The sequence below is a fragment of the Engraulis encrasicolus genome, chromosome 1 (genome assembly GCF_034702125.1).
Source record: "Engraulis encrasicolus isolate BLACKSEA-1 chromosome 1, IST_EnEncr_1.0, whole genome shotgun sequence".
NCBI classification, from domain to species: Eukaryota; Metazoa; Chordata; class Actinopteri; order Clupeiformes; family Engraulidae; genus Engraulis; species Engraulis encrasicolus.
The window spans coordinates 9,540,973-9,562,489 of NC_085857.1; the positions used below are offsets into that span (position 1 = coordinate 9,540,973).

The 21,517-nt window shown below is 43.6% G+C and overlaps 2 protein-coding genes across 7 annotated transcripts in view; one reads left to right on the forward strand and one right to left on the reverse strand.

The window, feature by feature from the left end:
* gga1 (golgi-associated, gamma adaptin ear containing, ARF binding protein 1) overlaps window positions 1-6,263 on the reverse strand; it is a 28,727-nt gene extending 22,464 nt beyond the window's left edge. Inside the window, exons 1-6 of one of the 2 annotated variants that reach the window (XM_063196712.1) lie at window positions 6,182-6,263; window positions 4,871-4,955; window positions 3,990-4,065; window positions 3,338-3,436; window positions 1,855-1,978; window positions 246-346 (exon numbers count right to left, since the gene is read on the reverse strand). In XM_063196712.1, the coding sequence (XP_063052782.1) occupies window positions 246-346; window positions 1,855-1,978; window positions 3,338-3,436; window positions 3,990-4,065; window positions 4,871-4,955; window positions 6,182-6,224 (528 nt within the window). In that variant the 5' untranslated portion in view covers window positions 6,225-6,263. Of the gene's footprint in view, window positions 1-245; window positions 347-1,854; window positions 1,979-3,337; window positions 3,437-3,989; window positions 4,066-4,870; window positions 4,956-6,026; window positions 6,107-6,181 lie in introns of those variants that run through there. The other variant, XM_063196704.1, reaches the window with a different exon arrangement.
* Window positions 6,264-6,977: 714 nt separating this feature from the next.
* Window positions 6,978-21,517, forward strand: part of micall1a (MICAL-like 1a) — a 40,791-nt gene continuing 26,251 nt past the window's right edge. For 4 of the 5 annotated variants that reach the window (XM_063196666.1, XM_063196657.1, XM_063196680.1 and 1 more), the window contains exons 1-2: window positions 6,978-7,937; window positions 18,448-18,496. In XM_063196666.1, the coding sequence (XP_063052736.1) occupies window positions 7,795-7,937; window positions 18,448-18,496 (192 nt within the window). In that variant the 5' untranslated portion in view covers window positions 6,978-7,794. The remainder of the gene's footprint in view (window positions 7,938-18,447; window positions 18,497-21,517) is intronic. The other variant, XM_063196648.1, reaches the window with a different exon arrangement.

Below are 21,517 nucleotides of genomic sequence, written 5' to 3' on the forward strand. Positions count from 1 at the left end.
GTGAAAGTTTGTCTGACTTGCAGTTAAGAAATAGGGGTGGGTAGTGCAGGCGTGACAGCATTTAATAGCGGGGGGGTGGGGGGTGTGGGTGGAGGGCAGAAGACCAGATTCAAGTCAAGTCACATTGTACTTGTGTAGCACATTTCATAAGGTTACTTAAACTCATTTTCTTTAAATATCACTTTTATTGTGAAAGTGTTTCTGTCAAACTATCGGATAAGAAATAGTTGTCCCATTCATTGTACCTTTGATTTCTCCTCGTCTTCAAAGATGGCGTTCTTGGGTCTGGCTGGCGGGAGCGGAAGGGGGCTGTTATCAGGAAGTGTGGGGTCCTGCTTCACAATGCCTGGAAAAGAGAAGAGAAGAGAAGAGGTTTCCATCCACTTAGGACACGCTCATATTATACCCAGATTTTCTACAGGCCAGTGGTTCACAATAGCAGCAGCTTATGCAAGTTGTTTCCGCAAACCTGCTTCCATTTCGCACATTATACAGTCAGTATAGTTACATCGTATACACATGGGACATAGTATACTGTAGTGGGTGTACAATGGATGAAACAGCCACACATTGCTATGCCGCCAGCCATGGCTCAATGCTTAGAGCGCTGGCCTTTAAATCAGAGGGTTGCAGGTTCAAATCCCACCCTTACCGGCACACCTTCATCCATGGTTGAAGTGCCCCTGAGCCACGTCAAGGGACTGTAAGCAATAGCCTGTAACTAAAATACCTGTAAGTTGCTTTGGATACAAGCTAAGTGTAATGTACAATTTGTACGATTTATCTACAAATTGTTTAAAGTTTGTTTAAAGTATCAGAGTAGACACAAAGGTTACGCTACGCGGTGGTAGTGGTAGACAAGGGGAAGCATATTCAAGGGCGAAATAGCAGAAGGTCTAAAATAGAACCTCTGGGAGTATCACACAATTGGTGCAGACGTAGAGGAACTGCTTCCTGTTCTTACAGGGAAGGAATCTGCCACTTAGGTAGTGGAAAACCAATTCATAACCAGAGACTGCAGACCAACAACACAGGCGGCCAAGCGTTTAACAAGATGTGTTACAGCAAGCAGTAAGCGATTTTAAATGGTGGAGATACAATAAAATACATTAAGACACAATAAAAAATACAATAAGATACAATCACTTAGCAAGGGCCATGAGCATGTTCAAAAAATAATGTCAATATAAACGGGATAATAAAACTCAAGGTTTATGGGGTGTTTGTGGGGACCCACATCCCGCAGCGGGCGACTGTGTAGGCCTAATGAAATAACACCACTGCAGAAGGCAAAGGCCGTCAAGCAGGATGAGGTCATTGTCACCTCTGAGGTGTGTCCAGCTGAGATGACTCACATTCAGAAGACACATCTGGGGTGAATTTCTCAAAACCAAAGTTGCTTACTACATTAGCTACTTTGTTGTTTTCAATGCATTTTCCCATTGGCAACTACCGAAGTTGCTAACAGGCTACAATTTCTCTTTTGAGAAACTCACCCCTGATCAAATAGAGGCAGTCTGCACTGAATAGCCAAACGAACAAATAAATAAATAAAAAACATTAAGCAGAAAACCCAGCATGCTTTGATGACCACGTGAATTGGGCACTTATGTTGGGGCTATAACGGATGCAGAGCACCGCAGCAAAAATTGAAAAGATAGCATGTATTTTTCATGCATCTTGACTAGATGTAACGCAATACATCCAGTGTCGCCCCATTATCATTCTTATTCATAATAAGAATTAAGCTTACCTTGCTTTTTCAGCATCTCATTCTTATTTATAACAGGAATATAAAGATCACCTTGCTTTTTCAGCATCTCATTCTTATTTATAACAGGAATATTAGCTCACCTTGCTTTTTCAGCATCTGATAAGCATCAGATATTTTGGTTTCTTCTGGTAGTGCTAGGGTCCAGCTGTACATGACCTCCAACACCTTCTTCTTCACCGTTTCAGGGGCCCGAGAGCCTAAATACTGAACACCACACAAATACAACAGATGAATTCAGGGTTGATAGTGAAAAAAAATCCTGAGTCTGAACTTTTTCCCCTGCTCTAACAACGACGACAAGATACTGCATAGTGACGTAACGTAGGCCTATTTTGACACATTATTCAAACATTTAATAGCCTGTGTATGACCATTATTCAAGCTTGATAGTAGAAGAAAACCCCGAACATGTACTTTCTGAGATAAGAATGACCTAATGGCTAAGTATTATCAATGTTTTTATTTTTGCAAACTCTGTCAAGCCTGAAATCAGGCATGGAGCCTGAATACCATCAGCCCTGTGAATTTAGTAGAGAGAGAGGATGAGTAACTCATTAATTGCCCTTAAATTTAAGTACTTTTATTTTATGCTCAGATATGAACACGGGAAAAGTCAGACAAAGGCCCTCTGCAAAAATCTACAATGTACTGTCAATAGGCAGAAAATAAAGAGAAAGGGGAGGTGGGAAATTATTTTATTTTCGAAAACGGTGCAGTATCCCTTTCACAGCAATTCCAGCTAACTACAGGAAGAGAATGTTTTGTCAACATTGGTAATCATGGGTGAGAGCAGGTTTGCACACGGAATAAGGCACACCGCTCTCACCCTTGAACTTTCCATGCACCTGCTTATTTCTCTAACACAGTGTTTCTCAACCTTTTTTTAGGCGAGGCACCCTTTCAATTCATGAAAAATTTCAAGGCACCCCAAACCAACAAGCCGTAACATGGCATCGCATCCGATACCACACAAGCTTAGAAAAGTAACACATTTGGAGACGTCACACGACCTACGTTCAAAGTCGCAGCTGACTGGGGAGACCTATATTTACTTTATTGTGCGTAAATGGCAGATGAAAGATTCCACTGACTAGCATTAACTTATCAATTTAGACAAATATGTATTTTATTACACAATTTATTAATCAGCCACGTTTCCGCGGCACCCCTGAGGGGGGCCCCCGGCACCCCTGTTGAGAAACACAATATCCTCACTTCCTAACATTAGTGATCATAACATACAATTTGGAGTTTACCAAGTTTGCCATTTCAGCCCCCTCCTGTTGCAGACTTATATTATATTGCAGCAGTCACAGCTGTCTGTGAAATACTCTGTGTCTGGTCAGTCAACTGCAGCCATTTTGCACACTTGGGTAGACACTGGTGCTCAAAGTCAGATCAGTCAACACTGGAAACTGAGACGAATGACAAACAAAAGGCTAAAAGGCTTTTACTTTGCATGATGCTTCTGCAATTCTGTCACTGGCTTTTTACTAAAAGCTAATGTGGGGATGGAGAGAACATGGCTCTGTAATTGACAAGTATGAAGGTAAGAAGGTGTACCTTGGGAGAGACTACTTTGATGAGTTCATTCAGAAAGCGGAACTTCCCCACCTCGCTGTGGAATCGTTTCCCACAACTCTTCATGCACGTTTCCAGCGCCTGGAAAAACAATGGTACAGAAGTCATGTACATTTTCCCAAAACAGACCTTAATGCTTTCAAAACACAAGCTTGCCGTATGACACCTGGAGAGAGACACACACAATATGAATCCCTATTCAACACAATAGCTGATGTCACTTGTGCCTCAGGTGCAAGTTCAGTTAAGAAAACCATTTCACTTGCAGAGAGAGACTGACAACAGAGGTAAAGGAAATGTATGACAAACAATCTTACCACATATCTAACAACAAAAGAATTAATCAATAATAATAATAATGACCACAAAATCATTTTTTAAGTAAGTTCCCACCACTGTAGTGAATCCACTGAACGTTTCAGTACCTCAGTCATGGAATACCATGCTCATGCCATGTTCAAATGTTAAAGAAATGGCACTGTATAGCTTTAAACATGTTCAAACTTTGCTTCAAGTGGAAATATCTGGCCCACAATGTTTGAGGTCTCAGTTTCTATTCCTGACCTCCACCTCCATTCAAAAGTGTGGCGTGGTTGCTTGCTGGCTGGGTTCCGTCATGTCATGAACAACGTACCGTTAGGGCTTGCATGGCTTCCCACTCCTGAGGCGACTGGATCTTGTGGGCCAGCAGTCTGGTGGCCAGCTGAGGACTGCAGACACAAACACCAAGTCAAGTCAAGTCAGCTTTTACTGCCAGTTTCTTCATATGCACAAGTCATACAAGGAAAAGGAAGAAAGGAGTCGCACACTGGAGCTGAATGCAGAATCAAAAACTGTATTAAACAAAGCCGAAAAAAGTAAATAAAACCGACAGACTGATGATGGGCTAGACCCGAAACGTTTGTCCCCTGTCTGGCGGTTTTATTTACTTTTTTCGGCTTTGTTTAATACTGTTTTTGATTCTGCATTCACCTCCAGTGTGCGACTCCTTTCTTCCTTTTCATTATACCGCTTTTGGAATTACGCACTGAGCGATACGCTCAGGATAAGACATTGGCGCGGAGGCCACCCCACCATTACAAGTCATACAAGGAAAATGAAATCACAATTCTCTCTCTATACCATGAAAGGACACAGACAGACACACACAGGACTGACATTTACAGGCTGACATCAAAGTGCAAGACAGGACAAGTAACAGTGATGGACCAATAACAGTAAAGTTGCACCAGCAGTCACACTCAAACAGCGCAAAATGAGACAATGAAGGAATCAGTGGTTTTCTATTGTAAGCTTAATGCTCAAACTGGGAACGTAATGAAGATTGGGACCAAACTTTTAAATGCTCAAATGGCAATGGTTGTTTCCTCGCCGCTGGTCTTGTAAATAAAAAGTCTGACACCATACATCCATTAAGAAAGCACACAAGTCGTATGGTACGACTGCTGATAACCTGAAGTAATTCAGGGAAATTCATTATTGCTGAAGTTGAGAACACTTAAAACGTGGACTTACCCTTCGGGGTCATTATTCAGTCGTTCACAGAAAGCTTCGATGCTCTCCCAATCCGTCTCCCTATTGAGGGGGTTTGTGGCTTTGTCTAAAACAGGTTTGAGACACAAAAAGTTGCTCAGAATTCGAAGAATACACATGTCATGTTCTGTCTGTAAAGAGGAGAGTCATGACGACATTAGAGTAGGCGTTGTGGCCACGGGTGTTGTTCGGGGGATAAAGTGTGACTGAGTCACCAGGGCCCCATGTATATAGGGAGCCCACACAGTCCGATTTAGACAGATATATGGCTGGGGGGGGGGTCCATTGGAGCTGATTGTACATAGGGCCCAACATTTGCTGCTACACCCCTGGTTGTGGCATTGAATGCTGTCGTGCACCAACCTCTGCCTTGCCTGAATTTGTTACATGCATAATAAACAAGATGGAAGTTTGATGTAGAAGGTATTCTGCATTGAGCTGTAGTTTATTTAAAAGGCGTTCATCCATATCTTTTCATGGTCACCAAAATGACTGTGCCAATTATAACAGCAATATCCTGAATCAGTTCAGATGACAACAATGGAGCAATACGCTGCTAAGCAAAAAAGACCAGTCACCTAACAGTTAACCATGCCCGAGAGGAATTTGATCACCTTGTGAGTGAAATGAAACCCCTTGCTCTGAAGCATGCGAGACAACAAGGAACCAGTAATTTCAGGAGGAATTGCACAATATCCTTAGCATTACCGACTCTAACCAAAAATGATCACCAATTCAATCAAAATCGTCAAGCCTGAAAAACATTTAATTCAGACTGCTTACACCGAACTGTAAAGCGATAAGCAACGCATAGTATACGATGGAATATTCTATCCACCTTCCAGCCTTCCTGTTAGCATTTTCACGTCAACTTTAGCCACAAGTGACTCCTCCCAATTCTCCACTGACACATAATCTACACACAGGCTACAATTCAGTGTTAGCTAAAAAGCTGTCTACCACGGTTATACGCACTTTAACCGGAACTTGTAAGTGGATGCCCGGGTATATTAATTAGCTGGCATTCTCAGCAAATCGTGTTTCAAACGTTGATATTATGTCACAAAGCTGGGCATCCATAAAATCATTTGGAGGATGCATGCTAATTTTGTTTAACAACACAACCAGCTAACGTTACCGATGGACGTAGCACTGAGGTCTCTTTTCAAGTGATCTTTCTGTCTTAAGACAAATGCCAACATAACGCTGTCCCAGCCTGGCCTCAGAATTAATGTCACCCACGAAAAAACTTTTAAACATCGCTGCATGGATATAAAACTCAGTATGACTCACTGATGCGCGACTCCAAGCTCCCCTCGTCTGGCGGCGCCGCCATCTTTCGGGGATTCCTTGAGCAGATGGACGGTCTCGCGATGTTTGTACTTGGACCACACGAGAGCTCACTTGAACGAACTTTCCCAGATCATAGATGCAAGATCATGATTTCAATTTTCAACTGTTCACTTGTTTAAATGTGAACTATTTTAGTGACATCTGGAATGATTATGCAACAGTAAAAATAATTATACGTGATTAGTTGTATCATAGGTGTGTGTGTGTGTGTGTGTGTGTGTGTGTGTGTGTGTGTGTGTGTGTGTGTGTGTGTGTGTGTGTGTGTGTGTGTGTGTGTGTGTGTGTGTGTGAGAGTGAAAGAGATATGACGTTACGTTTTGTATGTACCTGACGCTTTTATCCAAAACGTAGTTACTTTTAATTACAGGATTTTAAGTAGGCCTACAGTTATTTTGGCTACAGTCCCTGGAGCAGTGTGGGGTTATTCAAATGCACCTCAGCCATGGAGTGAAAATGGGAGAGGAAGGGTGGGATTCGAACCTGTTACCTTATGATCTAGAGCCCATATACTTAACCACTAGCGATTAGGTTGTCATCTTGTGATAAATGATTGTTGTTGAACATCGATATACCATCATGCCTGTGTATGTGCATATCAGCATATGTGACGCTATATCTAGATGTCTTGCACTACAGTATGCCTACTGGTCTGGGTGCAATGCAAAGCTCTGATGTAAGATGGACTAGTTTGGTCTGGCTGGGTGATTATGCGGACCTGTCAGTCAGTGGTGCTGTGAACCAGCGGCAGCGGTGTGTTGGTCCTCGGAACTGAATAGCTCTCTATAGGCTGTGTGGCTGGCTGCCTGCCTGGACTGTGGACACATGAGGATTTAAGACATCTAAAAGGAAAATGTTTGCACGGACCGGGGCACATTTTTTCTGATGACACCTTGAACAATGACAAACGAGGGAACTTGGACTAACCGTATGGCTATGCAATAGAAACGTAAACGTTTAGGCTTTTGCGTCGAGCTAGCTAATACTGCTAGCGGTAGCAAAAAATCCGCGTCTGTTTCGCACTTCAAGTTTGGCTTGAAGTTGTCCACACTCGTAGTCATTACGGCACTGTTGAGGCGGCGTGTCCTTAACTTTAGGCCAACCTCTACGCTTTTAGGTTTTAAACTTTTGCAATTATCGTGTGTGTAACTCAACACTGCGTTTGAATCAGTGCAATTTGCCTGGGTGATTATTTTTGTGTTGCTATGTGAAAGCGTTCCAGTGTTAGCTGCTGGGTCTCATCAAAGCTGACAGAAATGTTCAGTGTCGGGTGGCAAGAAGAATCGTCTGGGTTTTTATTCTTTAAAATATTGATGCATGACCGACCATGATTTCGTGGCTACATTTGACAACCCACTGACGCTAGTGATTTCAGATAACAACCTTGTCAAGTCCAGTCTCGGATGTGATATCGGGTGTTGTCCCACTGAGCTAACTAATCCAAGACAAGGCTCGCCCACTACTTCACTCTCTTGTCTCTGCTAGTTCTTCATCTGGATCGCGTGTCATCGGAACACCGGAGCTTTGAATCGTTTTGTTCGTATGCGTGTCCAACGATGGGGTCGCTTAAAGCTCTCCAGGAGTGGTGTCGGATACAATGCGAGGGCTACAACGATGTGGAAATCAGAGACATGACAACGTCCTTCAGAGACGGCCTAGCATTCTGTGCCATCATCCACAAACACCGAGCGGACTTGATGTAAGTGTGTAGTATACATCAACAGTTGAGTTTTATATCATGTTTTGCAAACTCCTTACAAACGCAGGAAGGGATCACTTGTCTTTCACAGACAATAGACACGACATCACCCACTTAGAGAGGCGTAAATCACATCACCACCCCATCACACTGTCTCATCATGGTTTGATGTTTGTAGCATAGGCTGGCTAATCAAAGTAGATTGTACATTTCCTCAGTCTTTCAAAGGTCAAAAGCTTTTTGCTATTTCAAGTTGAATGTTTTGAATGTGGGCCGACGTTTGAATGTTGAGGTTTGACGCCTACTGCTCAGTGATCATCCTGATCTTCTCCATGATTTCCTGGGTCTGGTGGTGTCTCTTGTGTGTTGCTGGTTGAGGTATTTCCTGGTGCAACTTGCTTTGACAAAGCCCTTATCAGTGACTGTCAGTTAGTTGGCAGGGCTTGCCATTGGGAAATGGGTGAAACTTGGCCATGGGTAGTACCTGCTTTGGCAGATAAGTTATTCTTGTGCATGACATATCTCAATAGAATATACCTTGCCCCCTAGTTTAGGATCAAGAAAGATCATTCAGCTTCTGTTTGTCTGATATAGCCTTCTGTAGGTGATCTCATTCAATAGCACACTGTGTTTATAGCACTAATTGTCTTGTTTTATCACTTCATTTTCTGAGCTTCTATGTATTATGGTGAAGAAAATACTTCTAAGAAAATAATGGCAACAAAACTGTGGCTAGTAGACAGTCTGAATGGCTATTGGCTCTGGAAAACTAGCCTACTAGACACTAGCCACTGTGGTCAGTGAGCAAGAGGTTAATAATGTCAATCCCTGGTAGAATTGGCAAATGAAGCAGTGAAGCTTGAAAGCGCGATCACATCATATCATGTTGTTCTTTCCAGGACTGAGGGGTAGCAGAACTTTAAAAGAGCGTATCAAGATACTGCATTGCAATTCAGTATCATGACTCTTGAGTATCACGATTTCTTGATTGGATTTAATATTGTTACAGCCCTACGAGTCCCACGGCCACCTTGAGCAAGTCTCCCTGTTGTCTGTGGCATGATATAGCTAGGTGTGAACTAAGTACCTACTGGTCAGAGATAAGCCTGATTGGGAAACTACAGCTCCCATTGTCATTGTGACACAGCACTCCACTGCACACAAGTGTTCACTGCACACAGTGAAGTTGCATTTATGCCTCACCCGTGCAAGGGGGCAGACCTCAATGCCGCCCTAAGGGAGCAGTGGGGTGGGACGGTATCATGCTCAGGGTAGGTACCTCAGTCATGGAGGGAGCCCTATCTCATGCCTTTCGTAAAGTCTTCACAAAAATAATATATTAATTTTCGTGGTGCATTCACGTTATTGCCCGCCTTTCGTAAAGTTTTCACGAAAATAATAGATTAATTTTCACGCTGCCTATTCACTTGAATAGAAAGGCGGGAAATAACGTGAATGCACCACGAAAATTAATCAATTTTTTTCGTGAATACTTCACGAAATGAGTGAGATACGGTTGATGGAGGAGGATGGGGGAGAACACTGGTTAATTACTCCCCCCACCAACCCGACTAGTCACTATATTGGAGAAGGTTTTGATATGTGTTTGTTAGGTAACAGACAGCGTTTATTTTATTTTATTTTTACCAGTGGTCGTCAATGATTTAAGGAAGTGATATAATAGGAAAAAGCACTGCGTTGTCCTTGTCTCAGATGTTCTCATGTCAACAGCTGCTCTTTCTGTTGGGTATACTACTGACTAATGAGTTCAGCTGAAGTTGACTTAAGACTGAGACAAGGACAAAACAGTCCAAGTTATTTGTCTTATGTCAGCAGCTGCCCTTTCTACCGAGTATAATGAGTTCAGCCGAAGTTGAAGTCCCTAGCCATTTGTTAATACAAAGGCAGGACAGCCCAGTGTAGCGTGAATATTTAGTGATGCGCCAGCCCAGGCCCTGCTCTACCAACGTTGCCAACGTGCTCTACCACATCCTGCCCTGCAGCATGGAACGCAATGCTGTAACTACATCGCTGCATCAGCAGCAGTACAGCACACCCAACACGCAGTGTTGTTGATTTAATTACGTTCACAGTGACTTAATCAACTCTCTACAGCAGTGGTCTTTCAAATGGCAGTCCGCGGCCCAGATCCGGCCCAGGCATGGCAAACATTTGGCACGCCATGAGGTTCGAACAAATGAAAACGCTATCTGTGGCCATACGGTCGGACGATTTGTTTGGCTCTCATCCTCATTTGCGCAACATAATTTGGCCCTTGCAGAAAAATAATTGTAGACCGCTGCTCCACTGTGAAGTGAGGTTTCTGAACTGTAGGAATGGCTGAATAAGAGGCAGTGGCGGAACAATTGCACACGGGGCCCCAGGGCAAAACACTTAAAGGCCTGCCAAGGTCATGATGGGGGCCCCTCCACCAATACTCTAGGGCCCTGACAACAGGAGCAAATGCCCTGCTTGCTCCTCCTATAGCTCTGCCCCTGCAAAGAGGTCTTTTTATGATTTCTGCTTTGACTTGAGTTGTGTAAGTAAGTGCCCAATGTAAGCGAGCCTGAGGACTGATTCTGGTCGGGCCGTCATTCCCTCGTCTTGATCCAGATAGACAGTACATCAGTCTAATCCATCCTCAGGGCCTCGGCCTGTCACTTTACATTTGGCTGCGTGCCCCCGTTTGACTTTCCACCACAGAGGCAGTACAGTGTCCCAGCAGCCAATGGCTAATTAAAACTAAACTACCGCTAATGCTTAACTGTCTGTGGTAACTTACTGTTGTGAAGTTTTCTGCAGTCAGTCAGTCACGGCTGGTTATTAACGCTCAATTACCTCAACTAGTTTTGTCGTGACCTCTGTTTATGGGTCAAAGACATGCAAAATGGCATTGTCATCCAGTGTAACGGATGTGTTCTGCTGACTGTAACTGTAAAAAAACATGGCTCTTTTTATTTATTTATTGTTACAGGGAATTCATGAAAGCCTCTGCTGTCATCCATTCACTTGAAACAATTTAAAAATCATGTTTTTTTGCAGTTACAGTCGACTCGGCGGAAGGTGTCCGTAACACTGAATGACAAAGACGTCTTTGACCCTTATGCTTAGCTGTCTGTGGCACTCTAGGAAAGTGTTCAGCAGCCGTCACTGCTGGTGGTCTTGCGGAGACATGATGAAAATTTGTCAACAATAAAAAGCTATAGAGGTCACAACTGATATTAGACAGAAAGATTGAACAGCACAGGAGATGCGTAGTAGTAGAGTGTTGGCGTCATATTGAATGATGATAAATTACAGGCATTCTATTACTGAGACACAGCTGTTAGAAAGGTGACTCACCACCCCACGAGAACTGTTTGGAGGATGTTAAGTCGTGTCAAACAATATTCAAACCCATGCCCCAATTTCTGGCCAGGATCTCAGAAAGCAAGGCCAGATTACGGCACGGCCCTACCGGGCCCAGGCCCAGGCCCAGGGGCCCAAGAGTCAAGGAGGGCCCTGATGACTAGGTCTCTCACATTGCGATAAAATCACACCTATATTATCAACTATATTTTCAAAATTTCTCAGGTGGTAAACCCCTGAATCCTGAACAACATCGGCTCTCAAACATCTGAAGTAAATCCCTGAATCTTTAAACTAGTAGCATCCATTGTGGGGGGCCTCTCTTGTTGTCTGGCCCTGGGGCCCATGGAGTCATAAACCATCCCTGTCAGCAAGATCTGAACAAAAATATGACACATCTTCAGGAACTGATAAGAACTGATAGCCTGATAAACCAGCCTAAATGTGTGACCGGAGTAATTTATTCTGGCCCCTGATGAACGATACCTCGGACGATTGCTGATGAGAACAACCTGTTGTTTTTTTCAAACCGTGCCGGCGCTCTGACCAATCGGCGGTCTTTGCCGTTGATGTGCTTTTCCAACGGTGTTGCAAGCTTCGTCGTCACTCCCTCAAAACCCCGCCCGCTTTGATTCATAGCAAATCTCTGCGTTGTAATTGGTTTTGCCAGACTCAGGGCACAGTGTTCAAAATGTTCTCAGATCCGAGGCCAGACCCACTCGCAGCTGAACATTTTCGGCGCCCAGTGGGTGGCGCTGGTTTACCAGGCTAAAGAACTAAAAACAAAATATGATGCATTCAGGTACAGACAAGTCAAGCTTAGTGTGAGTTGAGCAATACAACTACATGTTGAAATCGTACAACATGGGCAGCTCTGGCCCACTGGTTAGGGAGGTAGTCTTACGAATCCTACCCCAATGATACAGTACTAAGGCTTTACCCCTCCCTACACCTCTCCCTACCTACCCCTCCATGCATCCCTTGAGTGCACTTCACCCCAGAATTGCTCCAGGGACTGTAACCAATGCCCTGTAAAATAGCACTGTATGTGTAAGTCGCTTTGGATAAAAAACGTCAGCTAAGTGTAATGCATTGTAATGAAGTTGGCCATAAATCTCCTATAGGCCTCCGCCATCACAGACAGGCCCATCCTAGTCTCTAAAACAACGCACAGTTGGATCTCTCCCTCGCTCACCGAGGCTTTCTCTATTTCCTTATTTAGCCTCTCTGTTCCTTTCAGGCTGTCTACCTCTTGCACTGGTTTCTCATCAGTTCTGAGGCTGTCCTCCTTTTTTAAAAATTATTATTATTTTTCACTCCTTGATGTTGCCCATGTGTGTGTAATGTATGGGGAGGGGATTACAGTTGCAAAGAAGAAATAAAAGAAATAGGGCCTAGCCCACTACTAATAAAACTCTTCTAATAACTTGTGTGTCTGTGTGTGGCTAAAAAAAAGAAACCCTCCTAGTTTGCGTTCTCCTATTTTCTGCAGCTTCCCCCTGCCTCATCTCCACTAACAGCATGCAGGGCTGATCGTATTCAGGCTCCATGCCTGATTTCAGGCTTGACAGAGTTTGCAAAAATAAAAACATTGATTATAATTAGCCATTAGGTTATTCTTATCTCAGAAAGTGTGACAGGTTCAGGGTTTTCTTCTACTATCAGGCTTGAATAATAATAAAAAGACTATTAAATGTTTGAATAATATGTCAAAATAGGCCTATGTTACGTTACTATGCGGTATTTTGCAGTCGTCGTTAGAGCAGGGGAAAAAGTTCAGGCTCAGGATTTTTTTTCACTATCACCCCTGTCCACTGTATAAACAGCATGCCATGGCACCGTGCTGCACAGCCTTCTGGGCCCTTAAGGGCGGGTTATGCTTCCTACTTGTGCCACAGAGTGAGCTTGTCGCAGCCATGATGCAGTTAATTTTGGTTTATGCCCTGTTTTGAAGCACGGTCTGCGCGATGTCATTCCACGCTGAAACTGCCTTCAATACAAAGAGTAAACTAGACGTGTCGGTTGTTTTTTAGCATCACAGACTCGACGAGAATGAAAATGAAACATTAAATCTTTATATCACGTGCATGTTTGATCGCACTGGCAGCCACAGTGGTAGTTTGGAACAAAGAAGTGGCTCATTTGTCGAGGACGAAGCGGAATGTTTCCTCGACCTCGGAACCACTGTTCAACTGTCCAAATAACTTCAGCGTCGTAACTTGCAAGCGCATGTGTTGTCTTTGGTTCGTGTAAATAAATCAAACAACAAAGCACGGGCAACTTATTTAATGAAGAGCTCACAGTCCGTAGACCGACGAAGGTTAGAACAAGGAAGTAGCGCTTGTTCTCGACTCGAGGACAGAGCAGGCTGGTCGAGAGGACCAATCAGAGACCTATTTTCGCCCTTTCACGCCGTCGCTCCCTGCGTCGAGACACAATTTCGGGGAGGTGCCCCAGAGTACCTGCGTGATGGGGGGGGCTTCACTCCGTTAACTGCGCGGCTCACTGCATCATGATGCAGTGACGCTGATCTCGAGGCATAAACCACCCTTTAATCATGCGGTGGCTGCTGCTGCTGCTGCTGCTGCTGCTGCTGCTGCTGCTGGGTCTCTCTGGTGCGTTTCTAAAAAAACAAAGTTGCTAACTAGATTAGCTACTTTGTTGTTTGCAATGCAATTTCCCATTGACAACTACCGATCGATAACATCAACAGTGGTTAGCGACCAAAACCGTAGCTGAACTATAATCTTCCCTTTAATGATGCGGCTGCTGCTGCTGCTTCTGCTGCTGGGTCTGGGCTGTACTATACTGTACTGGCAGGCTGCGCTGCTTGCTGAGCACAAAGAGAACAGCTGACGCACGCCGCCTGGGCCTGCTGCTTTCTCCTGTCACAGTTCCAGTTTACCCTCCTACCCTCCTCGCTTTCACCCCACACTTTATTTAATACCCTGCCGGCCCTCAGTTTTACCCCACACCTTTTTTTTAATGCTTGCACCTCACCCGGTCAATGGAATTTAAACATTATCCTCCTGACTTCGCTAGCCTAGTTGTAAACAAACAGTGCCGATTTCATCCAGCATTAGGTACAGAAAGTCATGACGATACAATACGGTATCGATTTTTCCAATTACTTTTCCACGACTATTGTGTTATGGAGCTAGGTTATTGCACAGGGGCCAGCGATTCGATCATTTTCGATATGTAAGAATGCCCCACGATACGATGCGATTCGATTAAATCGCCGGCTGATACTTTGATGCATCGATACATTTTGATTTCATTTACACCCCTAGAAAGTTGTATGTGTTTTGCTGGCTGGCTGGGTTGTGTATAGCCCTAGCCCTAGCCTGCTAGGCCGTGTTTAGCCAGGTTTAGCTAAGTGTATTTGCGGACACGAGAGTCAGATTAGTTGTGGCTGACAGAGGGAGATTTGTTCTCCTTGCAGCAGCAGCCGCGTCACTGTGACTGCCCACACAGCAGCCGGCAATGTGCTCTGGTTCTGTGACACACACACACACATACACACACACACGGCCAGCAAGTGGTCATTTACTGTGACACACACACACACACACACACACACAGCTGGCATGTTCTCCTATACTGTGAATTGAAACACACACACACACACAAACACACAGCCGGCAAGTTTGTTACATCATGGCAAACAAACACACACACACACACACACACACACAGCCGGCAAGAGGTCCTTTACTGCGAGAGACACACACACACATTTGTCGCTCTTCCCGTCCATAGAATAGAATGAATGAATGAATAGAATGAGTTCTTTTGTTTAAAGGAGAAATGTAATGTCCATCTTGGACTGTGAAGTGGACAAGCATGGCTGGTGCTGGTCAAAGACTTAAATGCTGAGCTGTATGAGGAGGTCTTTTGTTCATATGACCTTTGCAGCCCTAGATTTGTATGTTGGGGATCATAAAAACAACCCAACAAAAAACATCGGTTTCTGTTAGAGGTGCTCCGATCACCATTTTTTGGGTCCGATCACCGATACCGATCACCAAAAATCTTTATCTGCCGATTACCTATCATTGCCGATCACAAAAATGATTTCCTATTTTTTTAATAGCCTATTAATTATCCTTATTGAATACCATTTCTGCCCATAAACCAATCAATCTTAATTTGCACATGTCTATTATTAGGCTATTATTATTATTATTATCTTTCAGACTAGTGTTGGTAATACAGTCTACAGTATTAATCAATGTATAAGTTATTGCATAGAATAACTAAACTATTTAAGATTGAATTGAAACTGAAACATTACATCAAATAGTCTTCCACATACGAGAAAAAAAACAACCTGTCGCTTTAAATGAGCAGCCTCGTGAGGAGAGCCCCTCCCCTCTCTGTCACCGTCCACAGTTGCAGTGCTCCACTACCGTTCTGAATCTCTCTCTCAAGTTTTAACCACATCTGTCGCCGTTTGGTGTTTCAGCGACTATCAAACTAATCGACTGACTGCCAATTACAACTTTGAAAACAATAACTGACATGTTTGTGCTGACAACGTGAAGTTGTCGCGTGCTGACCAAGGCAACTACACAGGTTATAACGTAACATGGCTCACTGGCGAGTATTCAATCGCAAATTACATTGTCAGGTTAACGGCGCATGGATCGGAAAATCAGATCATTGTTGATGCAGATATGGTTATGAATGGTGGAAATGAAGGGGGGAATGGCGAAAAGTTATAGATAAGCAAAGATGCCTTCTTTTGGTGCAGTTGCAGCTGTGCAGAGCCAGCGCCTACATGTAGCGCCAGGTGTAAAGGCAAATGGTTGCGTGAGGAATTTAATATCTCTCGATCGGTTTTTTGATCGGCATGTTTTTCCGATCACCGATCAGGCTATTTTTGGCCATTATCGGCCGGTCATGATCGGCAGCCGAGCAATCGGAGCACCTCTAGTTTCTGTGAAGATTCTAATTTGTCCAGATTTCTCTTAGTCGAAAGACTTGGTTAGATGTAAGCAACCAGACTTCTTTTGAGCTTGATGGCATTTTGTCTCTTGTCAGAGACCTCTTCAGTTCTTCAGGTCTTACTCTGATATGGGAATTAATAGGCCTAGTTTACGTCTCAGAGCTGCAGACGTCAGGCTCCACAGTCTATTCCCATGACAGGATATGTGTCGAGGTGTGAATTGTCCTGAGAGTTGTGGTGTCATGTTTGAGGCTGATCTGATGGTGAAGAGAAGTTGTGCACGATACCCTTGAGTAGTAGTTGTTGATGTTGTTGTTGTTGTTGTTGTGGTTATTTTTTTTTTTTGATTTTTTTTTTTCCAGATACTTAAGAATTCCCCACGATACGATGCGATTGGGTTCAATTCGATTTTTTCCAATTACTTTTCCACTACTATTGTGTTATGGAGCTAGGGCATTGCACAGGGGCCAGCGATTCGATTATTTTCGATTCTTAAGAATGCCCCACGATACGATGCGATTCGATTATATCGCCGGCCGATACTTCCGATACATCGATACATTTTGATTTTATTTACCCTATTGTTAAGACATTTCAAACACTATGTAAACAAACCATACCCCCATCTAGCAGGCCTGAATCGTCCTACGATTCATTCAGGAATCAGGGAGTGCATTCCACTATACAGACTCGCTTCCTCCACTTGTGCTTGTGGCCTCACGTTTTGCTGACGCCCCACCTCCGTGGACAAAACAATTAAGCTTCCCCGCTGTCAGCCTAGCCACAGCAATTTTTGGGGGAATACCGTATTCTTCATTCACCTTCCATTTTGCAAATGACAAAATGACTTCACAATTGAGCTTTTGCGAGATATTGAAATACAATGCTATTGTCAGGGAAGTCATTACGATTTATTACTTGCTGGTATGAGGTCACAAGCAGAAGTGGAGGACGAAAGTGTGCATATTGGAATGCACAGAGGGAGTACCCTAAAGCAGTTGCTGACATCACCCAGAGTATGTTTATTCTGCTCCCTGATCCAGAATAGTTTTATAGGAATCTCATGATGGTGTTTGTCACCAAACTGTACAAATGGAATGCTAGCAGTTGGCCAGAGGTTTAGCCAGTCAATGTGTATAACAACAACCTGGAAAAAAACAAGTGCATATCTGTTCTGAAGCTCAGGGTTTTTTCGGTAGAGTTTTTATATTTGCATTTCCCCAATTTGATGCCTTTACATTTAATCTTAATAAATATTCTTTGCTAGGTGCTTGTAATAAGACAGTGGTGATCCATCCAGTGCTTGGCATTTTTTTTTTTTTTTTTTTTGATCATCAGTCACTGTGGTTAGTGATTATCTCAGAGTCACTAGCCATCTAGTCTTTATCTTTCTGTTTGTTGTTGTTAGCATTCTGCACCATTTTATGTTAAAACTCAGAAGATAAAGTGTGATAGTGGCTAGCTGGGGATTACTTTCCAAAGCCACAAAATGTCACTGTAGCGAAAGGGAGTAGAGTTGCACAGCCGGGAGTCGAACCCAGATCTTCTGGGGTGGTAAACTGCGGATCTGACCGCTACACCAAAAAGTAGGGGTGGTACGGTTCACAAAATTCACGGTTCGGTTCATATCGCGGTGTCAAGGTCACGGTTTTCGGTTCTCTACGGTTCTTATTTTTAAGTTCATGATAAATGGTGCACTGGCTAATAGAATCGGACTTATCACTAAATATCCTACATATGGTTTGTATAGGCTTATAATGTGAAAATGGTGTGATTTTAATTGTGTCATCCTCTGATTTGGTCTTATACGCTAATGTTTTAATCAGAGAGACTGGATAAGATACTCCTAGAACCTTTGTTTTACATATTTTTCTGGGCAGTACATGAATTGCGGTTTGCGATGGATTGCACGGTTCGGTTCGGTATGTGTGTGAATTGTACGGTTTCGGTTTTCGGTGCGGTTTGTGCCATCCCTACCAAAAAGCCAGGCTCGTTGGCATGTTAGTCAGAACACACCCACAACCCTAGTGATGGTCACTCCATCTCACCCACATTTGGCTGTTGTGGGGTACGTGCCAATTGTGAAGCCCTGGGATGGATTCATTGTGTCTGTCTATTAATGGATGATGCTAAATGCCCTCTTGTCTCCCCCTTTCTTATGAATAAATGCTAAATGACGTCTTCTCTTCTCTCCCCCTTTCTCTCTTCCAGTGACTTCGACTCCCTCTCCAAAGAGAATGTCTACGAGAACAACCGCCTGGTGAGTCACCGCGCTCCGAGTCCGACCGACCGGCAGCTTTGGCTGCTCCCCACTGTGGTCTGGGGTTGGGCCGGCTCGGCTTTAGCTGATGGCATAGCAGGGTGTGTGTGTGTGTGTGTGTGTGTGTGTGTGTGTGTGTGTGTGTGTGTCTGTGTGTGTGTGTGTGTGTGTGTGTGTGTGTGTATGTGTGTGTCTGTGTCTGTGTCTGTGTCTGTGTGTGTGTGTGTGTGTGTGTGTGTGTGTGTGGAGCCCTGCACTGTATGTGTGGTGTGCTGTGTGTGTGTGTGTGTGTGGAGCCCTGCACTGTATGTGTGGTGTGCTGTGTGTGTGTGTGTGTGTGTGTGTGTGTGTGTGTGTGTGTGTGTGGTGTGGTGTGCTGTGTGTGTCTGTGGTGTGGAGCCCTGGTATGTGTGTGCGCGTGCGTGTGTGTGTGACTGCGTGACTGGTGTAGCCTGTGTGTGGGGCCATAACTAGTGAGCTCAGACTGGAACACTGTAATTAGCCCTACCCTGGTTTCACCTCCTCATGTTTGCAAACTTGTCTTTTGGTGCCACAGAGCACACGTTAGGGGTCAGACGGGGTCGCTCACAAACTGCTTGAAGCGTGTTTGTGTGTGTTGTTTAGTATGTCGCTTTCTGTTGTATTGCAGAACAGTGATTAGAAACGTTTGGAAGAAGTTGAGAGTAGAATTATGACGTTGTGTGCTGAAATGGATCAGTCATGACTTCAATCTACTGTTCGGCTTAAAATGTTTTGTTCACAATAGCCTACAACAGGGCATTCTCTGTAAAGGACCAAAAGAAGCGAGAGAAATCAATCAAACTATTTTAATGGAATAAGTCATGTGTTCATAATGCTCTAATACTCACTGCAGTACTTAGGCCACTACACTGGCTCCCAGTGAGGTTTAGAATTGAGTTTGAGACTCTTTTGGTTGTCTATAAGTCACTCAATGGCCTAGGCCCTAAATATATTGAGATCAATATCATCCTAAAAGATGTCTTAGATCAGGGTTTCCCAAACTGGGGTGCGTGCACCCCTGGGGGTGCGCGATCTGCCATTAGGGGGTGCGCGAGCTGAATAAAGCAATGGCGGATATGTGAGTTTTTATCCAGCATTAAAGAACATTAAGTATTTTTAATTGTATGGTGCATGCATTGTATGCTGGAAGGGTCCATCTGAAGTGTAGTTTAACTCCAAGACTATTGGAAAAGAGGATTCCCCAAAATGACTGTGCACAATGTGCAGTGAATGAGCAGTGAATCTATACTTGCGTGGCCATCAGCACACCAAAATTTTGCTTAGGGGGTGCGCAAACCACATTGAAATGTACAAGGGGGTGCGCAGGGGAAAAAGTTTGGGAACCACTGTCTTAGATCATCAGAGTCTGCTATGCAGGTTGTGCCTAGGCTAAAATCTGGGTGGAATGGTATTTAGCCATCAATCCAAATGCTGGAATCAGGTGGTGGTGTGAAAACGTTTCTTTTTAACAATTTAATGAATGAAGAATGCTACAGGTCAGGTCAACCAGTAGATCTGTGATCTAGATGGCAGCACACAGAGACGCAGTGGCCCGGAGAATGCTTGTACTCCAACCACAATTCTGTTGCCTTTTCTTGACAATGTCGATGAAAATCTTGGATCTTTGATTATGTGGAGGTTTTCTGGTAAAATCTGCTCCATTAGAGGTCACCGACCCAACCAACTCTGATAACCCCTGGGGTTAGAAGGCCTACAAGCCTAAACATTACCGATAGTGCAAGCCAAGTGTTATCTAATGGTAAATCGCCTGCAGTCTGTAATAGGATTTGGCATTTGTTCAGCTCCACACAAAAAGGTATTTGTATACTGTAGGCTATAGGCTTTAGTACATTTGGCCAAACAGCATTAATATAGGCGTAGCTTCTGTGGCTTTGTTTTTTAAACCGCTTGTGTCTTGACACGAGAAGTGTGCCTCTCTGTTTCTCTTCGCTAATTGCAGACAGCAAGAGAGTAACCTGGAGATTGAAAATCATATTCACATCAATTATTGTTATTTTATTAGAAAGATTTGGGCGGCCCAAGCAAAGTTTGAGAACTTGTGCAACATACAATAGTGAAATTGCTATTCAAACTCAATGTAGAACTCGCTCCTCAGTTTTTAAGATTTAAAGGGGTATGCCACTATTTTGGGGCTTAATACAGTTGAAATCATTGGCCAGGGTTTATAAAGGTGGTAAAGTGTCTTATTTTTCATGTAAGCTGTTGCCTTGCTTTAAGATAAGTTAAAAGAGGGAGCATGTCGCTAAGCTAGTGAAAGTCAATGCATCCGTGTAGCATGTTACATGCTACAGTGATCCATTGACTTTCACTAGCTTAGCTACATACATTTCCTGCACAGTGTACCTTTAAGATTAAAGTCTTCACTTTTCCGTTTCCCGTTACCCCTCTTCGTTTGCTTTCACCCCCCTTTGCGTGCCTCGTTGGAATGAATGTTGAAATTTCGCTTGCAATTGTACCTGTCATTAGAATATAATAGTGCCTGGGGGCGCTGTGGCTCAACCAGTTAAGACGCCATACCATGACCATGTTCGATTCCGACCCCAAGTCCTTTGCAGATCCTTCCCCTCTCTCTCTCCAGTCCTCACTCATTTCCTGTCTCATTCTCTCACGGTCCTGTCTCATATTAAGGCATAAAAGCCCAATAAAGTCCTTTAAAGGGACACTGTCTGAGATTTTTAGTTGTTTATTTCCAGAATTCATGCTGCCCATTCACTAATGTTACCTTTTTCATGAATACTTACCACCACCATCAAGTTTTAAGTATTCTTTATGACTGGAAAAATTGCACTTTTCATACATGGTCCGCCATTTTTAATTTCCACAAATAGCCATTTTTAGCTGCAAAAATGACTGTACTTGCACCATACTAGAAAATATGTGTTTATTACTTAGTAAACTTTCATGTAAACATCAAATTTGGCAATAGGCAGCCCAGTTTCAATGAGCAGCATACGTGGAGTACCCTTTTTGACCATTTCC